This window comes from Ovis aries, chromosome 22, assembly GCF_016772045.2.
Source record: "Ovis aries strain OAR_USU_Benz2616 breed Rambouillet chromosome 22, ARS-UI_Ramb_v3.0, whole genome shotgun sequence".
Taxonomy (NCBI): Eukaryota; Metazoa; Chordata; class Mammalia; order Artiodactyla; family Bovidae; genus Ovis; species Ovis aries.
Genome location: NC_056075.1, coordinates 45,059,633 through 45,086,731, shown reverse-complemented (window position 1 = coordinate 45,086,731; position 27,099 = coordinate 45,059,633). Strand labels below are relative to the sequence as shown.

Below are 27,099 nucleotides of genomic sequence, written 5' to 3'. Positions count from 1 at the left end.
GGGTGCTGGGAAAGAGGTATACAGGCTGTGCCCTATACATTGTGCCCTTGTGTTTTCTTTGAGGACCATTCAGACAGCCCCCTGGGCGCGGCCGTGACCCTGGCACACGAGCTGGGCCACAATTTTGGGATGAACCATGACACCCTGGAGAGAGGCTGCAGCTGCAAGACGGCCGCCGACAAGGGAGGATGCATCATGAACCCTTCAACCGGGCAAGTACCCTTGCTGCAGCTGCTCCCAGAGCCAGGCTGTGGCCGGGGATGCACATCAGGAAACAGCTGGGCAAAGAGCTCCCTGATTTTCTGGCCAGAGCACTCGTGGAAGCTTCCAGAAAGTCCATGAACCAAACTCCTCGGAGAGAAGCACCCAGATTGCAGAGCATAGGGCATGTGGCCTGAGCTCTTCGCTGAGAAGTGGTGGGCCCGGATATGGCTTTTGTTTAGAGATGGCAAATAACCCTAGAATCCCCTGCACGTGGTTTTGATTTGTGCCTACAGCTCCTTCTGGGCCTGGTAAAGCCACTGGGCAAAGGGGGTGCAATCAGATGGGTGCCAGGTTGGGAGATGCATCTTCTCTCTGGGTTGGCCCTGGGGCAGAGGATCTAAGTGTCAGTAGCTTGGGGACTTGTAGGGTCCCTACTGCTGATACCACAGCCCCTTCTCAAATCTTAAGTGACTTTCCCTCCTCGGTAAGTTATGTCATTCTTCCTTGCTTCATGGTTTTCTGAAGTTCTATATTTGATTCACCCAGAAAAAAAAAAAAAAAGACAGTTAAATTATTGGAGCATTCAGAGGAGGTAGAAATAGATGGCAGCTTGGAATGATTCCAGATTCCAATGCATTCCTACGCCTCTAAGGGTCCCTCCCAAACTAGATGTTGTGCTAAAGTAGGCAGATTTTCATCAGTGAAGGAAACGTACCCTTGTGATGACGCCAGCTTCTTTTTCACACCCTGAGACCTTCCCAGTGCTTATCTTCATGGCACTTCCTAGGTCAAGCCTGCTCCCTGGGTTTGCCAAAAGAAGCACTGGTGGCAAGAAGCAGGTGCCGAAGGGCATCCTAAGGGCTGGCCTTCATGAGGTCTTGATGTGCAGGGGGCACCTGCTTAAAGAGGATTAGAAGTCCAAGCAGAGAGATGGACTGTTACAGAATGTGGTAACGCTTTTGCAACCGATAGCCTCATGGGCCTCCTCTTGAATGGCTTGTGAGGCTGGACTGCAGGCTCGCATGGTGGGCATTGTCCTTTCACCAGAGCTGGTCCCTGAGCCATCTCATCCCAGCAAGGCCCTGCATCTCCTGTCCATCGTCCATCACCACTTTCAGCACAGATAAGCATCGTTTTTGCTTGAGGTTCTGTCTTAAGGGACTCACCAAGACCTCATAGAAGAACTCGCTCTCTTGCATCTGAGATGGCAGAAGCCAAGAACCTGAGCCGGAAGTGAAAGTACTGGGTTGGCCAAAAAATTCATCTGGATTTTTCCATAACATCTTACAGAAAAACCCAAATGAAATTTTTGGCCAACCCAATATCTTAGGTCCAATACCAACAGGATGTGAAATGCTGCAAAACTCTAGATTTCAACCAAGAAATAATGTGCCCCATGTCATTTAAACTCCCTGGGCAGGGGCAGAATAACTGTTTGTTGGGTATTTGGGGCAAAGAGTCTCTTCTTGGGGGTGAGGCTGGGCCAGGGCCTGTGGCACTCCCCTGTCTCCAGTATTCCACCAGCCCAGAGAGGATCCAGCGTCACGAGCAGCTCACTGTGTGAATCTCTGAGCAGAAAGCTGATGTGAAATTGAGTGGTTTTCATGCTTTCTCATTCTTGATGAGCTCAAAGTGGCCACAGGAAATTCACTCTGTGCTTAATATCCCTGATTATCAAGTAGGCACAAATACACCAGCCTATATTACCTCCAAAAGTGGCTCTCACGACTAAGATTGTGTTGTTAATATTGTTAATAATTCAGAATTCTTGATTTTAAAAGGCCAGTAGAAGATGAGAGAGTCTAGACTGGGAACACTAGACTGGGATTTTAAGAGACCTGAGAGCCTCAATTCTGACACCAGCTGTTTTTGGCAAAACAGACTAATTAGTAACTGCACTGGCTCTTACGTTTTTATCAGTAAAATGAGTGAGCTAGTCTTTATCCTTCTTCCATTCCTTCCTCCATCAATCTATTCATTGTTTGTTCCATCTGCCTATATATCCATCTGGTCATCCATCCATCCATCCATCCATCTGTTCATCTTGCACATCATTCCATCCATCCATCCGCCCATTCTTTCGCTTGCTTGTTCACACATTAAACAAATACTCTGACCCACGTTTGTTGTTCTGGGGAACGCACAGATGAGCAAGACCCTCCAGCTCTGAAATTCACACAGTTCTGGAGGTATAATAGCAAGGCACTGCTTTCTGGTACCCTCTGTAATTTGGTGTAAAACCCTTCAACTTGGAACGTCTTCATGACAGTATTTAAGGATTCCAGCCAAATTACCCTGGAGATATTTGAAAATCATAGGTAGAAATGGTATTGTTAAGAGCTTAGCAAATCACTTTAAAAGCTTTTTTTTTTTTCTTACCAGGGGTTTGCTAATAGCCTTTCCTTGATTTATACCTTATTAGCGATTTCTAAGTTTCCTCTTTTGCTGAGCTTGTGCTTTTGTGTAAATCTTTTCTATTTGGTTCTCATTTGTGATCCCACATTCCTGTCCAGAGAGTGGTGTTTTTAATTTTCTCAGATGGAGAGAAACTTCCTAAGCAAGTGGGTGAATTAATCACAAAAGCCCACAGTAACGGGGAGGTCGAGCATTCTGGCCACCTCAGTCATCCATCACCCATTGTAGAATTTCCAGGCTGCTTTTAATCTCCAGCATTATCTCAACGTGGTCATTCTCTTACCTCATAGGGTCCCCATGAGAGTGAGAGAGTGGATTAAATGAGATCATATGTCTTTGTAAATTACAAATCACTCCACAAATAGACAGTGTTATTATTATTGTTGTTCAGCTCACAGGAACCTTGGAACCACTGAAGAGTTAAAGGCTCTTTTTTCCCCCAGGATTCCTGCTCATAGTTGCTGGAAAGCATTTCTAGTGCCGTGTGAGCGCCCATGGTTTCTGTGTGAATGGCTCATTTTCAGCTGGCGCATGTCCAAACCTTTCTCCCAACTTCCTCCCCACTGCTGATTCAGACATGAGTAGCAAATGTTAAAAATGTGATTTAAGTCTCAGCCCCAAAGGTGACTTGCAAAGAGATGAATCAGGGACGGCTTTCATGATATGAAACTCTCCCAGAATCAAAAAGAAACAAGTGTTGCAGATGGTTTAAAGGAAAAAAAATGCATTCCTTAATACCCCTTGTTTATTCCTTATCAAAACATCCCAGAATTCTAACTCTGAAATTTCACCAACTGCCATCACTGACGAATGGGACCCAAAGGCCTGGAAATGGAGGGTGGAGGAGAGCTCTTTCAAACGTGGGTGTCAGGATTTCAGTTGCATGTTAGAGAAATAGTTGGAGGGGGTATCCTTACGGGGTCATATCATTAATTACTACAGGTCTTTGAGTGTGTGTGAGAGTGTGTGTTTTATGTCTTTGGATAGTTAACATTAAGACCTGTCTTGGAAATCACTCTTTGGCAAAAGCAAAATCTGGGGATTGGAGTGGGAGTTTGAACTCAGTTGAGTCCATCCATTAACGAGCTTCTTGGAGCGTTTGGCCTTAAGGGGTTGAGGGCTAAGTATGCCACATTTATGGGAGTAAGAAAAATAATTTGAATAATGTGAGCACTTTGGGGAAAGAATATTTAGTATAATAGTAAATGTCACTTCCGAGAGTAGGGAAAAAGGCAGGGTTAGTATTCAGAAATTACTGTCAGAACCTCCTCTTATTTTTTGTGGAAAATTTCCTGTTAAGATGAGAGTTGGAGTCATAGAGCCTTCTCGTGACGGGATACAGCTGGACTGAAACACTCAGTGACTCAGTTCCTGTAGCGGGTTATGCGCTTGGATACATGGTGGAGTTATTTCAGCCATGAACAGGACAGATCCTTTTCTTGTCCTCATGGAACTTGAATTCTTGTGAGGAAGACAGCCTTGGAAAGCAGTAAATTACAAAAGGCAGGTTGAGAGGAGATCTGTGACTAAAGCAAAGGAAGAGGGTGAAAAGCAGACGTGTTGGCTGGGGGACCGGACGTTAATTAGTGGTTTGGGGAAGAACTCTGTGGGGTTGACGTTTAAGCCAAGACCGGAAGACGTCCCAGGTGGCTCAGCAGTAAAGCATCTGCCTGGCAATGCAGGAGACGCAAGAGATGCAGGTTTGATCCCTGGGTGGGGAAGAGCCCTGGAGGAGGGCATGGCAACCCACTCCAGTATTCTTACGTGGACTGTCTTTCTTGTTTGGAATATCACTTTGCTGTTTCTCCAGTAAGATTCTTTAAGGGCTCTCCATCCAAGAACCACAAAAGAGCACACCTGTGTGTCTCTGGAAGGAATTACTGCCGTAGTTTTCATGCTGACCCTTAAATCTGGAGTTTGGGGCTGTTGGGTTTTGTTTAATCCAGGCTGACAAACAATTCTCAAGCAAAGAATGTGCGGCCCGGTTGCCAACAGGCAGTGGAGGGCAGTGCGTTCAGCACCCAGTATAATGTGGGCTGAAAAAATAAACGAGTGAGGGCCACCGCTTGCTCACCAGGGGTGTTGATCATTTACATTCTGCTGAGGTTGGGCGTTCACGAATACCGTCTACAACTAGATCAAATAAGCGCATTTAAGGTGGAAGCATCGCCAGTCCACTTCCGCAGAAGTGTGGATAACTGGCTCACTTGATTCCATATAATTCAATTCAGGAAACATTCACGGCATGCTTCCTTGCTGCACAGCTGTCCAGACGTGGAGCACAGCTGGATGGCTCCACCCAAGTTCACCCTTCTCTCCTGAAAACCGAGAGGACGTGGGCTCCGCTCTCAAGCCCAGACAAGCCAGCTACAGGAAGCAGGGCTGGGCGACCAATTTCAGCAAAAGCTCTCACTGACTCAACTAGTATTTTGGGGAACCTGGGTGTCTGGTCCCAAGGAGCAGGGTGGGCCAGTGGACCCAAATGGCAGGAGCCTTGACTTCTAGGCCCTTCTATTGTGACAAGGAAGATAGACAGGCAAACTGGTGATCGCAGACCCAAAGCTCAGGGCTCTCCTCCAGGACATTTTGGGTGTCATGGGGCTTGCAGTCAGGGCACCTAATCTATTTATACAATACTGGGTATCATAACTTCATCTATAAATATATGTTATGCCTCTAAAAGATAAGGAGAAATTTTTAAATATTACCATAATAGCATTTAACACCTTTAAAAAAAATTACCAATAATTTATTGCAAACAAGGAGCGAGGTTGAAAGCGGTGTTTGTTGGGGATATTCCAGAGTGAAGTCCAGTCTTAACCAATCCCAGAAGAATTGCATAGGGTTAAGCTGACTCTTCTCAAGAATTCCTAGCTCATGTTACAGGAAAATTGAATTTATATTTGAGGCAGCTTCTATCCCTGATGACTCAGATGGTAGAGAATCTGCCTGCAACACAGGAGACTCGAGTATAATCCCTGGGTCAGGAAGATCCCCTAGCGAAGGGAGCGGCTACCCACTCCAGTATTCTTGCCTGGAGAATTCAATGGACAAAGGAGCCTGGCAGGCTACAATCTATGGGTTCACAAAGAGTCAGACACAACTGAGCAATTAACGCTTTCACTTTTCTCTCTGAAAATGTGATTCAAGAAACTAAAATTGACTGTACTTTTCAGTGAAAACTTCCCAAGTTTCAGATGTGGTAGGAGTTGACAGAAATCCGATGTATCTGGAAAGTCTATACCTTTCAAAAAACTTGCTTTCTTAAAGAATCAGTGAAAAATATACATAATTAAAGCTCACCCCCTTTTGAAATTTGAGGATCTATCTGAGGTCTTGAAATACGCTTATTATAAAGGGATTTGATGAAACTGGGATTGGAGAAAATTATTTCCCCATATCAGCTCTTCATTTGAAGGTGAGTTTTTTTTTTCCTCAATGAAAAGTTTAAGAAAGTCTTCACTTCCTCCAAGTACAGCGGAAGGGATGGAAATCTTTACCCAAGGAGTTAAAAAGAAAAACAAACAGCAAGAAAATGAGGAACTCTAGTAACGTTAAAACACTATAGGTTAGAATCAATTTAATTATCCAACCAGAGTAATTGAGTTGGCTACTTCCTGATGTAACCATAAAGGGGAAATGAACTGGCAGGAGAGCCCCTCAGTACAGACTGTATACTTATTTCCTCTCCACAGGATTAGATTTTGCTCACTGAAAAAAATGAAAGGATTTTTCTGTAATCAGTGTAGACTTGGGATAGTAATAGTCACAGCAGCAAGGGCATGTAAAATGTCTGTTCCTCTTAAGCTAGATGCAAACCAGAGGTCAAGCTGGGAAGATCATTCCACGTGGCCTCTCCTCCTTGAATAACCAGTTTGGAAGAAATGAACAGAGGCAAAGTTGACTTGGGCCCTAGATGGCCCTGGGGTGTCTTCTATCATCGGTCAAAGGTATGAGGTGGGTGTAGTTATAGCCATTTTAAAGATGAGGTGATGCAGCTCAGAAAGTTAAATGAATTGCTTATGTTTTCAAAACTGCCCAAGTGGAAGCCCCAGGATGTAAGGCTGAGTCCCCAGAAGCCAAGCCCCTGACTCTCCACCTTGCTGTCTTATCTCCAGTGAACCTCAGGAAGAGGAGAAGGGCATCTGCTTGGGGGTTCTAGTCAGAGGAAGATGCTCTTGCTTCCCACCTCAGGCTCCCAGGGAGCTCTGTGGTCCACACTAGATGGAGACTAGGGCGGCCATGCCACCCTGCCTCCTGGGATCCTCGCCACCACCTGCATCCTTTCTGTTTTGCTGCGTTCAGGCTTCATGTGGGGACTGAAGCCTCCCCAGTCCAGAGCCTTGTCCCCATGTGACTTCTCGAAGCAGGAGGGCTGGCCCATTTTTAAGCATTGAGTTCTACAAATCTCCTTCAACTTATGTTACAACAGCAGAGAATTATTTCCTGTCATTGCTCGTTAATCCAGCATTTTATTTGTGGTAGAACATGTGTGAAAACATTGCCGCTGAAATTCAGCCAATACCTCCCCCCTTAAACACACACACACACACACAACAGCTTCCTCATTCCCCCAGGACATTGCTGCTGAAATTTTGCCAATACTTCCCCCCCTTACACACAAACAACACACATACACACACATATACACACACACAGAGCTTCTTCCTTTCCCCAGGACACGTGACACAGAGGCTGCAGTGTAACGTCAAGGGTAAATTCCGGGCCTCTCTGTGACCAACAGTATTCAGAGGGACCCACTCTAAGCTCTAGTGGGTCATGAATTTTGTCTGTCTTATTCACCGCTAAGTCCCCAGCACCTAGAATATAGTAGTGCCTGGTATATAGTAAATTTCAATAAATACTTCTGGACTGAAAGGATGGATGGATGGAAGGATGGATATATGGATGGAAGGATGGATGGGAGCGTGAGTGGTTGAATGGATGGGTGATGGATGGGTACATAGGCTGATGTTTGAATAGGCTGAGAGTAGATGGATAGTTGGATGGTGATTCCAGCACAATCAGATGTGTGCAGAGTTAATAGCTAAACTTTTTTTTTTTTTCCATGAAACATAAATGCCTTGCATGTAGTGTAAATGCCTTGCATGTAATGCCCTGCGTGTAATGGCTAAACTTCCAGGGAGAAGATTCTGAGGCTGTCGTCTTTTATACTATAGTATCGGCTGCAGCGTCACCATTTTCTTTTATTGTATATTCCACATCAGCTACAATGGACTTATGATAACTGACAAGAACAGAAACCATACAATAAAAACAAAAATAAAAAAGAATAAGGACTGAGAAACCCCAGGTAGACAGAAGGTTGAGCCCACTCTTTCCTGTTTTAAACTCCATGGAGACCAGGGAGCAATTTGCTTTTAAAAGGCAGAGTCCTTCCAGAAGTGGCTTCTCCTAAAAGCCTGTGTTTAATTTTAGCAAAGTAGGAGGCTGCAAATAGAAAAACTAAAAGTAGTTGTAAGAATAAGGCCCTGGAGATCTCATAGATTACTCCCCAGCTTACAAAGACGTTTCTCAGTTAATCGTCACAGCTCTACAAGGAAAGGGCAGAAACAGTCACCTCCGTTATACAGATGAGAAAACCGAGGTTCAGAAAGGCCAGAAGCCTCACAGTAGATCAGGATCAGACTCAAGACATCAGCCCGCAGCCTCTGGCTCCTGCCTCTCATCTATTCCCCAGCCCCTCACCAGGGGTACTTGAGCAAAGGAACCTTCCGTTTCCATCCCTGGGGCAGTGGAAGGGGAGGGAGACCTACAGAGTCATCCTCACCACTCTCGAGTTGTAGGCTGCCCTGCATGCTACCCTAGCGTCGGGAGCTCAGTGATGTTAGAACAAGGCTGAGTAGACATCAGCCTTTGTTGGAGAGCTTGGAAGTATCTCCCATGACCACCACTGCGATCACGTTTGGTTAAAAGTGTCCTCCCTGTTAGAAATTTGCAGAGTGAGCAGATGTGACCACCAGCAGGTCCTACACAGGTCTGTCTCCTGGGAGGGAGGCAAGGACGCAGTTACCTCGACCTGTAAACCACCCTCTGTGAAGCCCCGGATCTGTTTAGGTCTGTCAAAGCCCCGGCCCTGACGAGCCCCACGCAGGAACAGTGGCCTCTTCTTGTAACGAAGCCGAGACACCGCCTCTGGGGGGCTGGGCTCCTTTCATGCGACACTGGTCCCCTGGCCGGAGTCCCCTGCCTTGCGGGACTGGATTCAGGAAAGAGCCATCAGAGCGTAGAAGTAAAAGGGCTACTTGCTAGGAACGCCCAGTGGCCGCCTGCGCACCTCTCAAGTGACCAGAGCTCAGCTGGTCTCCTTCTTTATTAAAAATTCTGGCCAATTATATTTACACTTTAATTAATTTCCGGGGAGGAGGGGGAGAGGAGGCGTAGGGGTCAAAGGTCACATGTTAAAACCATGAATTATAACGTGCCGGCAGATGGCTCCATTCTGGGCCCCAGGTGTTTGCTATTAACAATGGACATGTCCTACTAAGGACGTTTTTGATCATTCGCTCCCGGCCCAGTGGTTTTCTTCACCGTCTGCGGCCCATCTGGCGGCCCGCGGGGTTAAGCATTTGGTCCTCGTGCGGTCACTTCCCATTCCTGGACTTGGCATGAGGTTGAAGCCGCTGGGGTTCTGTTCTGCCATGTAAGCCCGTGTGTTCAGGGTCACACCGGATACCCCTGGCCCAGCAGAGTGGGGCTTGGATCCACACACCCCTCACTAGCCCCCGGAAACCCCCAGCAGAGTCCCGTACGTTCCAGTGGACAGCGCTGTCCTCTGCTGGCAGCTTGTTGGGACCCACGGGCTCACAACCACGCTCACGTGTGTGCGAGAGCGCGGGTGTGCTCCGTGAATCCCGACATCCAGCCCCAAGGAGGTTCAGGGAGACGCTCAGAGGTGCACTTGGAGCCGCAGGCAGGGCGGTGGCCCTCACTGTTACCTGCGCCCCTCCACCTCCTCCTAGATGCCCTCAGGGCTCCCCACCATTTATGCCGGGTCACATCCGAGGCTGCCCCGAGGCCCCTGCCCTGGGGGTGACGCCTGGAAGCGGCTTCCAGAGGTCTCCTGTCTGCTCTGGAGGCAGCGTGGTCGCAGAGAAGAAGCACGGGCCTTCAGGTCAGCAAGTTGGGGTTCCAGTCTTGGCGGTGGAACCAGAGGACTATGGCAAGGTGCCTAACCTCTCTGTACCTCAGTTTGCTCACCTGTAAAATAGGAATGATATAGTCTGACTCACCAGGCAGTCCGTGAGCCAGGATGCCCACCAAGCTCCTGGTCCACAGCAGGGCCTGGCTCAAGAGTGGTAACTGCTTTTCATGCTTATTAACACAGACGTGTGGAGTGAGATGAAGTCAGTAGTGCCTGAAACTGGGTGACCTTGCATGGCACCCCAGTCCTGCCAGGCTGCTGCTAACAAAGGCCAGTCACCCCGGGTGCAGACACCACCACCCACCCCAACAGGACATGCCTCTTGGTCACTCCTGAGTTCTTTGCGTGGTGATTGCAAGATTTTATTCCAGGGCATAATTGTGAAAAATCTGAAGATTTTTCTCAAGACGGCCTCAGAACTTTGGGGTTGAAACTTGGCTGAGCAAACTCGTCCCAACCAAGATCTCTTGCACCCACTGCTGTAAGTAAGCCCTGCATCCCCCCACCCCAGGAAGAGAAGACAGCAACAGCGTGAGGCTGGTGCTCCGGGAGGACCTAGGAATGCATTGAACTGGCCCTGAACTGTGAGTTACTGTTTGTTTTTGGAAAAGCTCTCCAAGCTGGTTTCAGATTTAGTGACAAAGAGTCAGGAGGTCCGTGTTGTCAGAGAACAGGTCGTGTGGAGGGTCAGGTCAATCTGTCTGTGGTCACATTCCCCTCCCAGCTCCCTCCTAGGCCTTGGCTATGGAGGAAAAGATTGCAGGAATTTGGGGAAATACAGTTTGGAAAAAGTTCCAGGAACTGAGAACCACGGCAACCACACAGCAGGTAACAGTCATCTAAACAGTGGCTTTGTGAGTGTTGGTGGCTCAGCTGGTTGTTTATGCTCCTAAGCCCATGTTCAGGTTCAGCTCACGACAGCCCCGCCCTTTGGGAATGAGCAGCGTCTTTGACGCCACATGTGTGTTAAATTGAGGGTCCTGTTTAACTGCTTGATATGCCTCTGCCTCCTGAATCATCTTTCTCTCGCGTTGACTTGTTCTTGCGGTTTTGCAGTTTAAAGAGGACTACGTTGGGGCTACAATTGTCAAGAAGTCTGCACCCTGTTGGAAAATGTTTCTAAGCACAGGCACTGGCGATCTGTAACTTGAAATAGCCAAAGCGGCGCCTCTAAATAAGGAAGAGAAGTACGCATCCTTTCAGGCAAATACTGGCAACTAGCATCGTTGAAATTAACCAAAGACATTCCTATTTTTGTGTGAGTCTCACCTGTCCTCTCCCTCAACACCCGAAGTAGTTGTTGTCATTCCCAGTATAGATGTGAAGACTGAGACTTGGGTGTAAGACTGAGCTTTAGTTTCAACAGATGAGTGCTCAGACTTCAGTCTTCCCGTTTCGATTCTCCTCCATCTCCTCTGTGCCTTGGAAAGAAGAGCCTCCCAGGCCTGTTGCATCCATCACTTTCACCGTCAGGAGAAAATAAAACTCCATTCCAGTTGCAGGAAGCAATCAGTGGGAAGCAGAAAGTCAGCAACGTACTTCCCCAAACCAGTATCCCTTTACCGTCTAATCATTTCTCAGCTGTAAAAGACGTGAGGTCTTCTTTCTTCGTTTCCAATCGATTTAAACAAATCTGGATGAGTTCCCATCCCTGGTTTCCTGCGATGCTGGCTTCTCCTGTCACACGGTTGTGTCAGCTTCAAGCTGTTCTCAGCAGCTGCCCACGTTCTGCCATCCTTCTTGCTGCGGTCACCTGCCTTTCTTTCCTGCAGTCAGTATGCGGGCTGTTGTCACCCCCAGAGCTTGGAGCTGGGGAACCCTGGGTTCTTTGGGACCCAGCACGCACTGATTAATGGGCAAGGAAGTCGAAGAAGACGGAGAGCAGTGACCTGCAGCCCCAGTGAATCCGGCCTGATTGCTGCTGCTTGCCCGGGCTGCCTAATTGCCAACAAGAGAAGATAATTCCCAGAGAGCTTTTGCAAGGCAGATAACGCCCGACTTCCACTGTCAGGCTTGATAAATGGTCTTAGTATGATTCACCCCCAGGAATACAGCCGTGAGACACACAATAGGCTCCTACAAGAAAAGAGCTTTCTGACTGCACATTTGTCAAAGTAAAAGGAACCCCTAATAATGTTTTACTTGGCAGCTTGGTGACGGCTGAAATATTAAGCTGTGACTGCATTTATGGTGGGAAGCCGTAGTGGCATTCCTCTTTTGGAAAGCAGGTTCTGTGTATGTGTTTTCTCCAGAATCAATGCAGCTGTTTCATCAGCTTTTTATTTCTAATCTTGCGTTCAGCATGGTAAATTTACCCCCAAGAGTCCTTGGTAGTTAAATATTAGGGAAAAGGCAGACGTGTCTTAACTAAGAAGGTCACATCTAAGCAGGAGCTGGTCACGCTGGCAAGGTGTCTGCAAGAAATTCTGTGTGAGCTGAAAGCAGCACTTTTTCCTGGGTCCTTAGGTGTAATCATTTTAAAGCATTCTTGTGCCAAGGGAAAATATCATGCAAAAGGGCCTCTTTTCTGAATAATTCTCCAGCTTTATTGCTTTGCATCAGCCTGTCACTGCTATATGTCAATTCAATTAGCTGCTGTCCTGATGTATTTGGGGTGATTTATGAAAAGTATTAAAAAGCCCATTATGATGAGTTTGCCAAAAGCTCTAGAAGAAACTGAGGTTTGTCTTTTTTAAACTACCCACGATGGGCTGCAAGGGATCCTCAATGTCATGAACAACTACATGGCCTAATTCAATGTTCTTTTCATTAATAGTCCAAGGAGTAAGGCTATAAAATAAGGGAACAAAATGAGCTAAACGAAGGCAGAACTCTCCTACTTTGGAGTTTGAAGTGAGTGGGAGGAATTTGCTTCAAAACAGAAACATCTTTCTGTTCAGTCAGAATCTTCTGGCACCTTAAAGTACAACGATTAACCAGTGAAACTGCTCTAATATTTAACGATATTTGAAAATTCATTTGTGATTTGAATTTGACTTTAAGATTCTCATGAAATTTCTAGCACATGCCTGCGGTCACGTAAGGTTTCAAAATGCTGTATATCGAGCTTTTTTTAGAAAAATGGAACCACAGGGGAAAACAACTATTTCTAATTTAAATGCAAGAAAAGTGACCTGCAAGGCACCTGGTTTGTATTTCTTAGACTTTACACCATATAAAGTGTGGATTTGCCCATGTATTATCTTTATAGCATTTGAATTTTAAACCTAGGTCATTGCTCCCAATCTTTAATTTTGATCGTTTGGTAAATCACCAGCACCATCAACTAATGAATAGACACACAAATTGTGATGTAATCTTACTTCCAATGGAATACTATTCAGTTATTGAAATAAATGAAGTACTAGGAGTGCTACAGGATGGATGACCCTTGAAAACATGTTGAAAGAAGCCAGACATGAGAGGTCACACGTTGGAAGGTTCCATTTACATGAAATGTCCAGACCAGGCAAATCCAGAGAGAGAAAGCAGAGCGGTGGTCGACAGGAACTGGAGGAGTGGGGTGAGGAGTGTCTGCTTCATGGGCTGGCTTTTTTTCGGGTTGGGGTAGGGGGCGCTCAGGAAAACGTTCTGGAATAAGTGGTGAGGTTTGTGTAGCACCATAAATGTATAAAAGCTGGGGGCTGTGTATTTCTAAGGGGTGATTTTTGTCATGTAAATTTTACTTCGGTTTAAAATGAAGTCGCCTGGAGAGCTTGTTGAAACAAAGTCACGGGGCCCCCACCCCTGAGATCTTCCAGGGCAGCAGGTCCAGGTGGGGTCTGAGCATCTCCATTTCTGCTGGATTGCCAGGTGATACTGATGCTGGGACCGCTTGAGGGGCTCTGATTCAGGCAGGTGTTGAGTTGAGAGAATGGTTCCTCCCCCGTATGTAAGTCCAAGCATCAAGGCCGTACTGATCACTGTCCATGTCTCAGCAGTTTACTGTGGAAAATCCAGGGCTGAACTGATATCCTCAGTGAGGAAAATGAGTTTTTCAAATAACTACACTTGGGATCAGATCTAGTTTCTGCCATCTCCCAACTTTGCTCTGCCTTTTTATTTTGCTTGTATGTTCAGTCATGTACAACTCTTTGCAACCCTATGGACTGTAGCCTACCAGGCTTCTCTGTCCATGGGATTACCCCAGCAAGAACACTGGAGTGAGAACTCTTAAATGCCTTCACCTCATTTGCAAAGTAGGGATAACAAACCTATCTCATGAGGTTGTTTTAAAGTGTAAATTTAAAACAGCATAAAGAAGAACATATTACTATGAGAAAGTACCCACCATATCATCTAGCTTAAAGCAGGTTCTCAATAGTTATTCCAAATATATACACATATCAATTCAATGTAATGAATATGCTTATATATTTATATAATTTATACATTAGGATAAATGTGAATAATGTGGCTGCATTTCTAGCATTTTAGTTCTATGGGTGGAGAGGCAGCATGGGGAGTGGGCGTGTCCAAGTAGTTCCCTTGACAGAGGCCCATCAGGGAAAGATGGGGAAGCCTGGAGCCACATTTTAATCATCACAGGATCCTCCTCAGAGCTTTAACACAGCTGCTTCTCCTGTGAGTGAGCAGATGAATGAAGGAGTCGCGAACACGCCCCACAAAAGGTTTCATTTTGGTGTCATCAGAAGTTCAGAAGCAGGGTTGGTACTTGGGAAGCAGGGTGATGAGCTTGGCCATTCCAAGCATTTTCCTGGAGTCATTCTTTCATGAGGCTATGTGTGTAAATCAGGATTCTATTATAGTTAGAGAGATCTAATATTTGGTATCATCAAATTCCCTTATCTCTTGGCCTGAAATCATTTTACTTTTTACTGAAGCATAGTTGATTAATAATGTGTCAATTTCTGCTGTACAGCAAAATGAATCAGCTATACATTCTTATCCTTTTCTGTTACTGGTTTATTACAAGATGTTGAATATAGTTCTCTATGCTATACAGTAGGGCCTTGTTGTTTATCCATTCCTTCTATATACTAGTTTACATTTGTTAACCCCAAACTCCCTGTCTACCCCCTCCCTCACCTCCCACCTTGGCAACCACAAGTCCATTCTGTGTCTGCGAGCTTGTTTTGTAGATAAGTCCCTTAGTGTCACATTTTAGATTCCACAGGTAAGTGCATCATACGGCATTTGTCTTTCTTTCTGATTGACTTCACTTAGTATGATAATCTCTGGTTGCTGCAAATGGCATTCTTCTGTTCTTTTTTATGGCTGAGTAATACACCATGACCTGCCTCTTGAGAAACCTATATGCAAGACAGGAAGCAACAGTTAGAACCAGGCATGGAACAACAGACTGGTTCCAAATAGGAAAAGGAGTACGTCAAGGCTGTATGTTGTCACCCTACATCATGAGAAATGCTGGGCTGGAAGAAGCACAAGCTGGAATCAAGATTGCCAGGAGAACTATCAATAACCTCAGATATGCGGATGACATCACCCTTATGGCAGAAAGTGAAGAGGAACTAAAAAGCCTCTTGATGAAAGTGAAAGAGGAGAGTGAAAAAGTTGGCTTAAAGCTCAACATTCAGAAAGCGAAGATCATGGCATCCGGTCCCATCACTTCATGGAAAATAGATGGGGAAACAATGGAAAGAGTGTCACACTTTATTTTTGAGGGCTCCAAAATCATTGCGGATGGTGATTGCAGCCATGAAATTAAAAGATGCTTACTCATTGGAAGGAACGTTATGACCAACCTAGACAGCATATTCAAAAGCAGAGATATTACTTTGCCAACAAAGGTCCATCTAGTCAAGGCTATGGTTTTTCCAGTGGTCACGTGTGGATGTGAGAGTTGGACTGTGAAGAAAGCTGAGTGCCAAAGAATTGATGCTTTTGAACTACAAGGAGATCCAACCAGTCCATCCTAAAGGAGATCAGTCTTGGGTGTTCACTGGAAGGACTGATACTGAAGCTGAAACTCCAATACTTTGGCCACCTCATGCGAAGAGTTGACTCCTTGAAAAAGACCCTGATGCTGGGAGGGATTGGGGGCAGGAGAAGGGGATGACAGAGGATGAGATGGCTGAATGGCATCACCAACTCGATGAACGTGAGTTTGGGTGAACTCCAGGAGTTGGTGATGGACAGGGAGGCCTGGCATGCTGCTATTCATGGGGTCGCAAAGAGTCAGACACGACTGAGCGACTGAACTGAAGTGAATACACCATGGACGTACCATGTCTTCTTTATCTGTTCCTCTGCCGATGGATATTTAGGTTGCTTCCAAGTCTTGGCTATTGTGAATAGTGATGCTATGATCATAGGAGTGATTGTATCTTTTTTAATCCAGTTTTGTTTGGATGTATGCCCAGGAGTGGGATTTCTTGATCATACGGTAACTCTAGTTTTTTGAGAAACCTCCATACTGTTCTCCGTAGGGGCTACACCAGTTTATATTCCTACCAACAGTGTAGGAGGGTTCCCTTTTCTCCACACCTTGTCCAGTATTTGTTAGTTGTAGATTTTGTAATGGTGGCTGTTCTGACCGGTGAGAGGTGGTACTTCATTGTAGTTTTGATTTGCATGAAATCATTTTAGATGACCGAATTCTGTCTCTTTTGGGAGCACATTGGGTTAGATATAGTTTTTAGGTACTCTCCTCTTCCTTCCCACACACTGGTCAACCAAGAGGATTCCAGCTTAAGAAGGGAGTTGATGGGCAGACCCTTGTCAATCAAAACTGGTTTTCTTTAAAAAAAAAAAAAAAAAAAAAAAGGTGGGGGAGGGAATACTACCTTAAGCAGTTATCAGTGCCTGGTCCATGCAGGGCAATGCTCCTCCCCCCCTTTAATGATGTCCCATGGTCGTCTTTTGCCATCCAATTGACCTCAGAGGGCCTAGGAGTCTTCTCTGGGGAGGCGGTCGCTCCTCTGGGTATGTGTCACTGAAAGAAGAACCTGCTGCTGTCTGCTGAACAAAGTCCTCTAGGACCGTCACACCTGCCCATACCCCTTTGCACCGGCTCCTCCCTCTGCCTAGAACATTTTTCCTCCAGGTGCGCCCAGCTTCTTCCCTCACATCCCAAATGCCTGCCTTCCTGTGTGGTCTTCCCTGATCATCTTCCCCTAAGAGGTCAAGACCTCCTATATCCTTCCCCCCAACCTGTCTTATTTTTCTCCTTCATGTTCCTTCCTTTCTAACCCATAATTTACTCCCTTATCTTCTGTGTTATCTGTCTGCCACACCAGATGCAAGCTCCACCATGGCCAAGATTTGGGTGTGTGTTTTGTTCACTCCTGTCTCTCCAGGACCTGGTACAATGCTTAGCACTCAGGTGTTGAATGAATACGTGCAGAATAATTGAATGATGAGTGGCAGGGTACTCTGCTCTTATTCCTCCAAAGCCTGACTTTCTTGAAATGCCCCCCAATAGGGCTCAGGAATATTCTATCAGAAATAGTCACCTGTTCCCCATGATGAGAAATCACGAAAGGATGAAGGCAGGTACAGAACGCTCCCTGGCCACATTGCCATTTGTCATCAAATGAGAGGTCTTGGAGGATGCAAGTGCCTTTTTTCCACTCTCCCTTAGAGGGGAAATGTTGACCAGTCCCCACGGAGAGGACAGGAAAGTAGGGGGAAGGGATGCAGCCTTCCTAAGGGGCCACCCTGGGGTCCCTCGGAGAGAGTCAGGAAGGTCCAGATCGGAGGGAAAGATGCCCCACTCACATGTGCTCGGGGCAGGAGCCGTGAGCCGGCAGCTGGTGGAGGTTTTCCTTGTACTGACTTTGAAGTCAGGTGTCGCGCTAGTGAAACCGGGCCGCGTGGTGTAAGACCCGGCTCTGCGATGGAACAAAGGACCGGTGTCTGTGACCTCCCCCACACCTCCCACAGTGCTACTCTGCTGTTAAAACAGGGACCTCTCTGTGACAACCTGGAGGCGTGGGATGGGGTGGGCGGAGGGGGTTCAAGGGCGAGCGGATGTCTGGGTACCCACGGCTGATTCATGCTGATGTATGGCAGAAACCAACGCAACGTTGTAAAGCAATCATCCTCCAGTTAAAAGCAAAGTTAAAAGACAAGCAGACAGAGGCACCTCAAGGAATTAGTGCCCGGACGCTCTTCCTCAGAGCAAGGTTGGGAAGCTGTGAATTGCATGGATGTTATCCATGACACTAAACAAGAAAAAACTTTTAAGAGCATCTGGGCTTTGTCCTTCAACAGAATAGGGGCAAGAAAAAAAAACTGTCACACAGATTACTCGACTCTTATCTGACCATACCCAGCACAGACACGGAAAGTCGTTTTTTGCGACTAGTGATCTGTTCTCCTCTCCCAGATGCTCTGAATTTAAATGCTGAACTTACACTGATCTCATTCATCTTGTTTCTGTTCCTTTTTGAATGTCAACCCCCGCTAAAAGAAAAAAAAAATCAAAATGTATTTGTTTTGAAAGACAGTGAGATGGGAGGGCTTGTCGGAGCTCTGCCTGGAGCTGGTCTCAGCCCTGCACACGTCTTGCTGCCTTGGGAACTGGGTGGCTGATAACCCCTCCTTCACTGGGCTTCTCTCAGCTGCTGTGAATCTTGGTGTAAACCCTTCCCAAGGTTCACAGTCGATCCAAGTGTCTCTCCTAACTCCCTGTTACCATTTTCTAGAAATCAGTTTCCTCCCAGAATGCACTGGTGAGCTCTCATCACAACACCTGGTTGGGCATTGTTGGCATGAGAGTGAAATTTAGCCTCCGGGATCAGGCCTGAGATGGGGCATTCTGGGAAAAGCTCACACAGGAGAAGGTTCAATCTCTTCTACTGCAAAGGACTGTTTTCTATCCTCTGTGCAATACATCGTATTTTCCACACAAAGCCCTTCTCAGTGGACAGAATTACACTCTTTCTTATGGTTCATCATCTGAAGCTATTCAGCATCACTTTGATACCAGGAATAATCAGTCTGTCTGCCCAGGAAAGTTACAAAGAGTTCAAAAGGAACTTTGTTATAGCACTCCAGATAAGTCTCGGTTTATTGCTGGTGTATCCGAGAGCAAGACTTTACATGTATTAATTTGCCTGCAGATTAGAATTATGCTTCAGAGTTAACAACCTGAGATAGATAGAAAACATTTGGGGAGGTAGCAGGGTTACCCGTTTGGCCCTGGAACTCATCACGGGCTTGAAATATTTCCAGATTCAGTCATTGAATGGTGGCCAGTCTGTCATCCTCAGGGAGATGGAACAGCACGCATTGGTTTGGCCAGTTGACTGGGATCTAATTATAGTGTCATCCTCTAAACGTCAGCATGGGAGAGGATGCTTGGGCTTGCTGGTGGGCAGGCTCTGCTGCCTCATTAAGTAATAAAACTTGGGTTTCTGGGGGGCTTAGCCCTTATAATTGCTGCCTAAGACATGGGAAAATGCATTTGTAAAAGAGTCAGATGTGCTGTAAATGGTAGGGAACGCTAGGAGGTGTAGAAAGAACCCCCAGTTTCCAGTGGCTTACCGTCCTAGGCAGGGGTTCCCTTCCATGTGCGGCCGTGGGGCTCTGTGCTGTGCGGTGAGTTGGGACCAGGTGATGTTCTGCCTCATCCCCTGCTAGGATGCTAGAATGCTCTGAGCTCAGGGAAGAGGAAGGAATAGCCGCTTAATTGCACGCCGTTTCACCCCTGCTAATTCCGTCACCAAGAATTGTCACACAGCCCGTCCAGGTGTGAGGGGGCTGGCACACCCCTCGCGGCCAGGGAAGGGGGAGATCGAGCTTTGCGGGGAAATTGACCAACCTTGGCTACATCCCTTTGCAGGCCTGGCTTGTACAGACAAGAGCAGAACCCACGCTTCTGACCTCTGTTCTTTTAAGGCTGTGCCTGAGGAGACGGCAGTTTGCCCTTCATGGGTCCAAACCAGCATCAGCTGTGCTCTGACCATCATCCCCTATGGAGATTATGTCTGTGAAGCCAGGGAGCTGATAAGCTCAGTCATTTGTACCTTCCCCCTGCCTCAGGGTAGCAACTGCCTTTATTACTTTTTAACTGAAGTATAGCTGATTTACAATGTTGCGTTAGTACAAAGTAATTCAGTTATATATGCTTTTTGATTCTTTTCATTATAGGTTATTAAAAGATACTGTGTTAATATGTCATTCCCTGTGTTATATACTAGGTCTTGTTGGTTTTGTTGTTCAGTTGCATCCAACTGTTTGCAACCCCATGGGCTACAGCACACAAGGCTTCCCTATCCATCACCAGCTCGCAGAGCTTGCTCAAACTCATGTCCATCGAGCCGGTGATGCCATCTAGCCATCTCATGCCCTGTCATCCCCTTCTTCTTCTGCCTTCAATCTCTCCCAGCATCAGGGTCTTTTTCCAATGAATCGGATCTTTACATCAAGTGGCCAAAGTATTGGAGCTTTCGCATCAGTTCATCCAATGGATATTCAGGGTTGATTTCCTTTAGGTTTGATGGTTTGATCTCCTTGCAGCCCAAGGGACTCTCAAGAATCTTCTCCTTGTTGGTTATCTGTTTTATATATAGTAGTTTGTTATCTGCTAACCCCAACCCCCTAATTTATCCCTCTCTCCCTTCTGCTTTGGCAACCATCGATTTGTTTTCTATGTCTGAGAGTCTACTTCTGTAAATAAGTTTATTTTTATCATTTTTTATATTCCACATATAAGTGATATCAGATGATTGGTCTTTCTCTGACTTCTCTTGGTATGGTCATCTCTACGTCCGTCCATGTTGGTGCAGATGGCGTTGTTCATCCTTTTATGGCTGAGTAATATTCCCTTGTACACCTATGCCCCATACCTTCTTTATCCATTCATCTGTTGATAAACACTTAGGTTATTTCCACATGTTGGCTATTGTAAATAGTGCCACTATAAACATAGGGTGCATGTGTCTTTTTAAAATTAGTCTTCATCTTTTCTGGATATATGTCCAGGAGTGGGATTGCAGAATCATATGGTGACTCTGTTTTTAGTGTTTTTAAGGGCCCTCCATGCTGTTCTCCCTAGTAGCTGCACCAATTTACATTCCCAACAACAGTGTAGGAGGGCTCCCTCTCCTCCACACCCTCTCCAGCCTTTGTTATGTGTAGACTTTCTGATGATGGCCATTCTGAGCAATGAAGTTAGAAAACTTCCTCACATAAGGAAGTTATATTACAAGCTGCAGGTCCTAAGTCTTCACTCTCCATTGTATCATTTCACACAGAACTATTAATGATGTCTGCAATGAGACACTGTCTAGAGTTGTCGATTTGAAAACCATCCAAAGGTCATTTCTTTGGGAATAAAGCACTTGTGGCTTAGATGGTAAAGAATCTGCCTGCAATGCAGGAGACCCAGGTTCCCTCTCTGAGTCAGGAAGATCCCCTGGAGAAGGGAATGGCAAACCACTCCAGTATTCTCGCCTGGAGAATTCCATGGACGGAGAGGAGCCTGGCAGGCTATAGTTCATGGGAACACAAAGAGTCAAATATGACCGAGCCGGTAATACTTCCTCATTCAGTGGTGCTGGAACGGTGCAGGATTGGACTGCAGGGTTTAGCTGAAGGTGCCTCACTTTAGAGCATTCAAGCTTTTGTTCACTGAGAGAGTGACCACCCGCCCAGATGATGTCCGTGGTACCACGGGCATCACACACACTGGCACAAGAAGTGATGCACAGGCTATTCTGTTCCCTGACGACTGACATCCTGCCTCCTTCCTGCAGGTTCCCCTTCCCCATGATGTTCAGCAGCTGCAGCAGGAAGGACCTGGAGGCCAGCCTGCAGAAGGGCATGGGCATGTGTCTGTTCAACCTGCCGGAAGTGAAGCAGTCCTTCGGGGGCCAGAAGTGCGGGAATGGATATGTTGAAGAAGGAGAGGAGTGTGACTGCGGGGAACCGGAGGTAAGAGAAACGTTTACAGAGAACACTTGTCTCACGTTTACGGCTGGCCCAACCAGCAAGAATTTGAAGGAATTGTGCCGCAGAACGAATAGTGCTGGAGAATCAGGGTGGGAAAGTCCTAGGGCCACCTTGAGCAAGCTTCATAAGCCAGGATGGCCTTCTTGAATGCTAAGTATTGCGTAGAATTAAGTTGTATCACTGGTTTAAAGAGATAAAGAATCTTTTCTGTTGAAGGACACGGCAGCCTCGGGAAGATGAGGACAAGAACAATGAAAAAGCATTTAGCTTTGAATTTGACAGAGAAGAAAGCCTTGGAATGCTGGCTTCAAATGGCTCTTAAGCCCCAAGTCTTTCTCTATGCAAGGTGTGCAGCCCGAGGGGAATTTGAATAAGCAGCGTTCTTGTTTAACCAAGAGCTGCCTCCCGAGTTGAAATTCTACCCTTGTCTCCTCAGCCTCCTCTGTGTATGTGACCCGAGGCTCCCAGTCTCCTGCCTCTCAGCTTGTCAGCTTTCAGAAGCAATAAGTGAGAGCAGAGAACATTTTTAATCCAGGAAAAGGCTTAGTTCACCCTGTTTTCCAGCCACCATCAGGACATTTTTGTGCTTCCATAGGGCCCAGTGTAAAGTTAATCAACATCAAAATTGTATCAGCCATTTTTTTTTAAATCTCTGAATAATCTTGGGAAGGAGAGAGAAAGGGCACAGGGAGACAGCCTGGTAGAACAAGAGCCGCCTCAAAGTTTGGAGGAGGTTGTGTTTAGAATAAATCAAAGTTACCTGTTTGCATAGCAGGCTGTCTATACATGGGAGTCCCTCTCTGGGAGATTATGCAAGCTGTAGTGGTAGATAAGTTCAGAGTGGGTATTAGCTAAATTCACAAATGGGCCTGGTGAGGGCTTAGGAAGAGCACATCTTGGAGGGCTGCTCTGAAAAGGGGATTCTAGGATGGAAGGAGACTTGTGCTGAGATTCTGAGACTTCCCTTGCATCGCTGTGTTCATCAGACAAACAGCTGGTTGTGGACTCCTCACCGTATCCCACCCTCTCTAAGCCTCTGAGCTTTTCCATGGCAGCAGGAATAACCTTAGACTCTATCTGACCATTCCTGTAAGAATATTGAGAGTGAATATAAGTGCTCGGGGACGGGGGTTGACAAGGCAGCTTGATCAAGTGTTTCTGTGCCCTTGCCAAATTCAGGATTCGCCCAGGGTCACAGCGCTGTCCATGAGGGTGTTTAATTTTGCTCACAGCACACAAAGCTTGGTTACTATGCAGGAACAAAATCCTAATTATGGCCTTACAGAAACTCTTTTTGATGAGTGGAGAAAAACTTGAAACCATCTTGGGATGGGTTATACGAAGGGGAAATTGTTCAGAGATTTTTTTTTTTTTCCTAATTGCTTAAAGGAAAAAAAAAAAAACCAGTTTAAATTACTCCTGTTTCTCAGGAGAGGTCAGGTTGACTTGAAATGGTTTATCTTTTGTTTGAGCTCCTTGTAATTGTTTATTAATTTAAATAAATTTGGCAGCTCTCCCTGAAGCCATGAACTCTCAGGTTTGGGATGACTCTATTAGCAGCGTCATTTATTCCATAGACCAGCATGGCCACCGGCATCCCTGCCTCCCTCCGTATCAGCAGGGTTAACGTCGCCACGGTTACCATTTCCACCACATCACTGTTGTCATTTCCACCACCGCGGCATCTTCACCTCCACTACCGTCACCAGCATAGCATCAGCAAATCCTTGAGTGCCTGAGATTTGCCGTTGATATTGTGACCTTCTCTTTTACCCCCATCAAGGAGTCCCTCAGCTTTGACAGGGGGGTTACTGTCTCTCCAGGCAACTTATTGCCTTGCAGGACAGCTTTTGATGAACTCACACTCCTTGCTTAGGCAGAGCTATACTCTGCCTGCACGCCATTCTGTGTGTAGGGCCCTCGTTTAATAAGTCCTTGATATCTGAAGAGAACTCTCATTCTCTTCATCCAGAGTTCTTTCTCCCAAGAAATCTTTGAAAGTCACAGGCAAGCTTTTTGCCTCAATTTTTAGTTTGCTAATTCTTATTTTGTTTAATTTGTTTACTTTTTAAGATCACACTGTGCTCTGATGGTATGAAAGCCCATTTCCAGTTTCCAGACCAATACTGTGGTGATCCTGGGTTCTTTATTCCCCTACTTGGCACTCAAGCACTGTAGATAACCATCATGGCTTTGTTTCCTATCAGCCCATGCATCCCCTGGACCATAACGCACTCTGGTGTCACCACCGCAGTGAGTTAATGGGTCAGAACCACTGCCCCAGCTCACAACAGGACCCAGCTTCTGCTCCCAGAAATAATGGCCGCCCTTTTCAAGAAGATGCATTATTGTCTCAGCCCAGTTCATGGTCCCTGAGAACCTCTGTCTACTACCTACAACCCAAGAATGACAATTAGGGCATTTGCTGAAAATCCTCGCACGGCTTCATTCCTCTTCCGTCGATGGAGGCTGAGCGTTCGTCGACTCTGTTGAACTTCTCTGTTGAACACTAAAATAATAGCTGCATCAACGGATGAAGCATTTGTCTCTTCTGATAAACAGAGTTCTGCAGAAGAAATAGATTCTGGGTAGTTAAAAGGCAAGTGAGTGCTGAAGCCTTGAGTCCAGGACATTAGATTTATATCCACCATAAGGGTATCCTGACAACTCGCTCATTCTTCCAAGCTAATAGGGTTGAAAAAGCAGCCTTATCTCCTTGTTTAAAGTCAATTGCATGCCAGTAGCTTGCAAATATCTTTTAAACTTAGTTATCTTGCTCACATTATCAATCCCTTTTGAAGTCAAAACCATGCTACTTGGCTTCATTTCCATTTGAACTTCTGTGTATATTATTTAGCAGTTTCCTCGGGAGTGGGGGGGGGGGGGGGGGACGGGCGGAGATAGGGACCTGGTTCTTAAAGAGTCTTACAAACCAGTTTTAGGATGGCTGATTTACCTTAGAAGTGCAAGGGAGTGTATAATCTGTCACTGGCCCATGTGTCATTAGAAGAGCCATTTAGACCATACGCCCAGGACAGCATCGTTATGCCTGTGGTGACAGTGATCAGCAGTACCACCGATGGACTCCGTTTATAAAAACACAACAAGTTCCTGAATGTTTTAGGCTTGTAAATCCATGAGTTGGAATTCCTTACTGTCCTGAAAGTTACAGTGTTGGCTTCTGGTTGGCAGTTTTCTTCTACTGTATATATTACACACTCTGGATGTTTATGAAGTCCTTGAGCAAATTTAAAATTGAATAACCTGGGGTGTATGTGAAATAGAAGTGAGCAGTCACTGGGAACATCATTCATAGAGTTTTACATGGGATACAGTTGAGATATCCTGGTTGAGCCATAAATCTGGATTATCAACGTTTTATTCATTGCATTTATGATACTGATGATAAATTCATTCATGGGAGATGGTTTGAGGAGTAAACTGTTACACTATGAAAATAGTATGTGATGGGCCTGTAGCCAATAATATATAAATTCTTTAGCACAAACTATATATAAGAGAAAATAAAAGGACATTGATCAACTCAATTCTGAAGACTCTGTTGAGCTCCCCTTTCTAATGGCAATTCAATTTCTTCTAAAATGTGTCAACTCCAAGTTACCAGAATGTCCTAAAGCACACAATGTCATAAATACGTTGAATAGATGTGTGCAGGCCTTCTGTTGAGAGCTAAGGAAAACTATAGCCTCTTGTTTCTTTATGCGACAAAAAATTGGGTACCTGTGGAATGCAGCATAACACAGGAGTTCACTTCCTCTCTCACATTTATCTCAGAGAGGACCATCCATCTACTATTTGACCTGTTTAAATCCCTTGCAAACCTGTGGGCACAGCCCACAGACCTCCTTCCAGTCTCCTGCTCATTCTGAGGTGCTTTTCTGACCTGAGGAGTGTCTCGGGGGGCAAGACACCCTCCCTGTGCTGACCAAGGGTCCGGCTGCAGATTCAGGTTGGACTGCTGTGGTTCAAACACAACTATTTTGACTTCATTTCCTGCCACTGTGCTCTCCATTAAACTTTGGATCAGCCTTTGAAGAGTTAAGTTTGTATGCATCTATGGAGACTTTTAAACATGTTCAAAGGGCTCCAGTGATCCTGATACAGGTCACTGCATTGAGGCCTGCAGTCCTCACAGACATACACACGGCCCTACCCGCTGCCTATGCCAATGGCCTCCGGAGCCAGCCAGCCTTCTGTCCCAGTCCCTCACCCCATCGTGAAAGATGCTTGAGTGCTACTGACTTTTCCCAGGGACACACACTCCCAGGCAGTTCATAAACACTTACCAGAAGCTCTGCTTTCTTCCAAAGGAAGATAATCCTCGGTCAGGCTGGTTTTCAGCTCAAGAGCCAGGCCCTCGGGTTCTTTCTTCCCTTTCCAGTCACTGAAGGTGCAACCTTTGCTTTTGGTGAGTAGTGGCCCCCCAGTAACCCTGTCAAACCTCTTCCCATCTCCAGGAATGTCAGAATCTCTGCTGCAATGCCACCACCTGTACCCTGAAGCCAGACGCTGTCTGCGCGCACGGACTGTGCTGTGAAAACTGCCAAGTGAGTCCTCCTGCTCCCAAGGTCACCCACGGGTTCTGCAGGTTCAACACCGATGTGGGGCGAGCTACGGGGCAGGGTGATTTCCCGGCACTCGCTGCTGGGGAAACTGTGGTCCTTATCATGCAAGCTGATAGTCTCTACCTCCTATTTTTATTATCTTCTAATCTTTGTGTGAAATGCACATTTTAATGCTAAGTCATCTGTAGTAAATAATTAATGAGCCGGAAAAGAATTGGACCAAAAACTCAGGCTCCCCATTAACTGTTCTGGCCGTGCTGTTGGAGAAAGTCTTTGAGAACCAGTCCCCCCTCTCGCAGGGAGGATTCACGTCAGGTCCCTCTGCTCCATCCCAAGAATGTCTGCCTGCTGGCTGAGGCAGTGGGTGGGTTGTTCTCCACAACCTCAGCATCTTGCTCTTGATGACCCCTGACAGAAGGTGTTGGCTGATGCAGCCCAGCTAAGTTGGCAGTTTTAGACTCTGCCATTTTCTGCCACCCCGACTGCATCCGTGTTGGCAGTTCCATCGTTTGTCTCACTGTTCACAGCTGAGATCTGGCAGAGTCGAAGTCTGAGCTTTTGATTCAGATGTTCCAAGGGTAGAGTTTTATTTCCTTTTAATTAAGCAATTGATCTTGACCTTCTGCTTGCAGGAAACTCCCTCTTAGCCACCCAGGCAGAGTGCACTGTTCCCAAAGTGCATTGTGACATTTTACATTCAGCTTAAAGTATTCTTCACCCCTTTCCTGTGATTAGCTTATGGGGATGTTAAAGAAGCTGGCACCCCCGGCTTGCAGCTGCTGGTGGTGGAAGTCCCTGGAGAGGGGGCTTTGAGGCGGGGCTGGTCACTGGCTCTATAACTTCAGACAA

At 46.2% G+C, this 27,099-nt stretch overlaps 1 protein-coding gene across 2 annotated transcripts in view; it reads left to right on the top strand.

Annotated features, from left to right (window-relative positions):
• ADAM12 (ADAM metallopeptidase domain 12) overlaps window positions 1–27,099 on the top strand; it is a 391,246-nt gene that overhangs the window by 304,250 nt on the left and 59,897 nt on the right. For both annotated transcript variants that reach the window (XM_027960492.2, XM_027960491.2), the window contains exons 11-13: window positions 64–212; window positions 21,469–21,646; window positions 26,143–26,232. In XM_027960492.2, coding sequence (XP_027816293.1) covers window positions 64–212; window positions 21,469–21,646; window positions 26,143–26,232 — 417 coding nt within the window. The remainder of the gene's footprint in view (window positions 1–63; window positions 213–21,468; window positions 21,647–26,142; window positions 26,233–27,099) is intronic.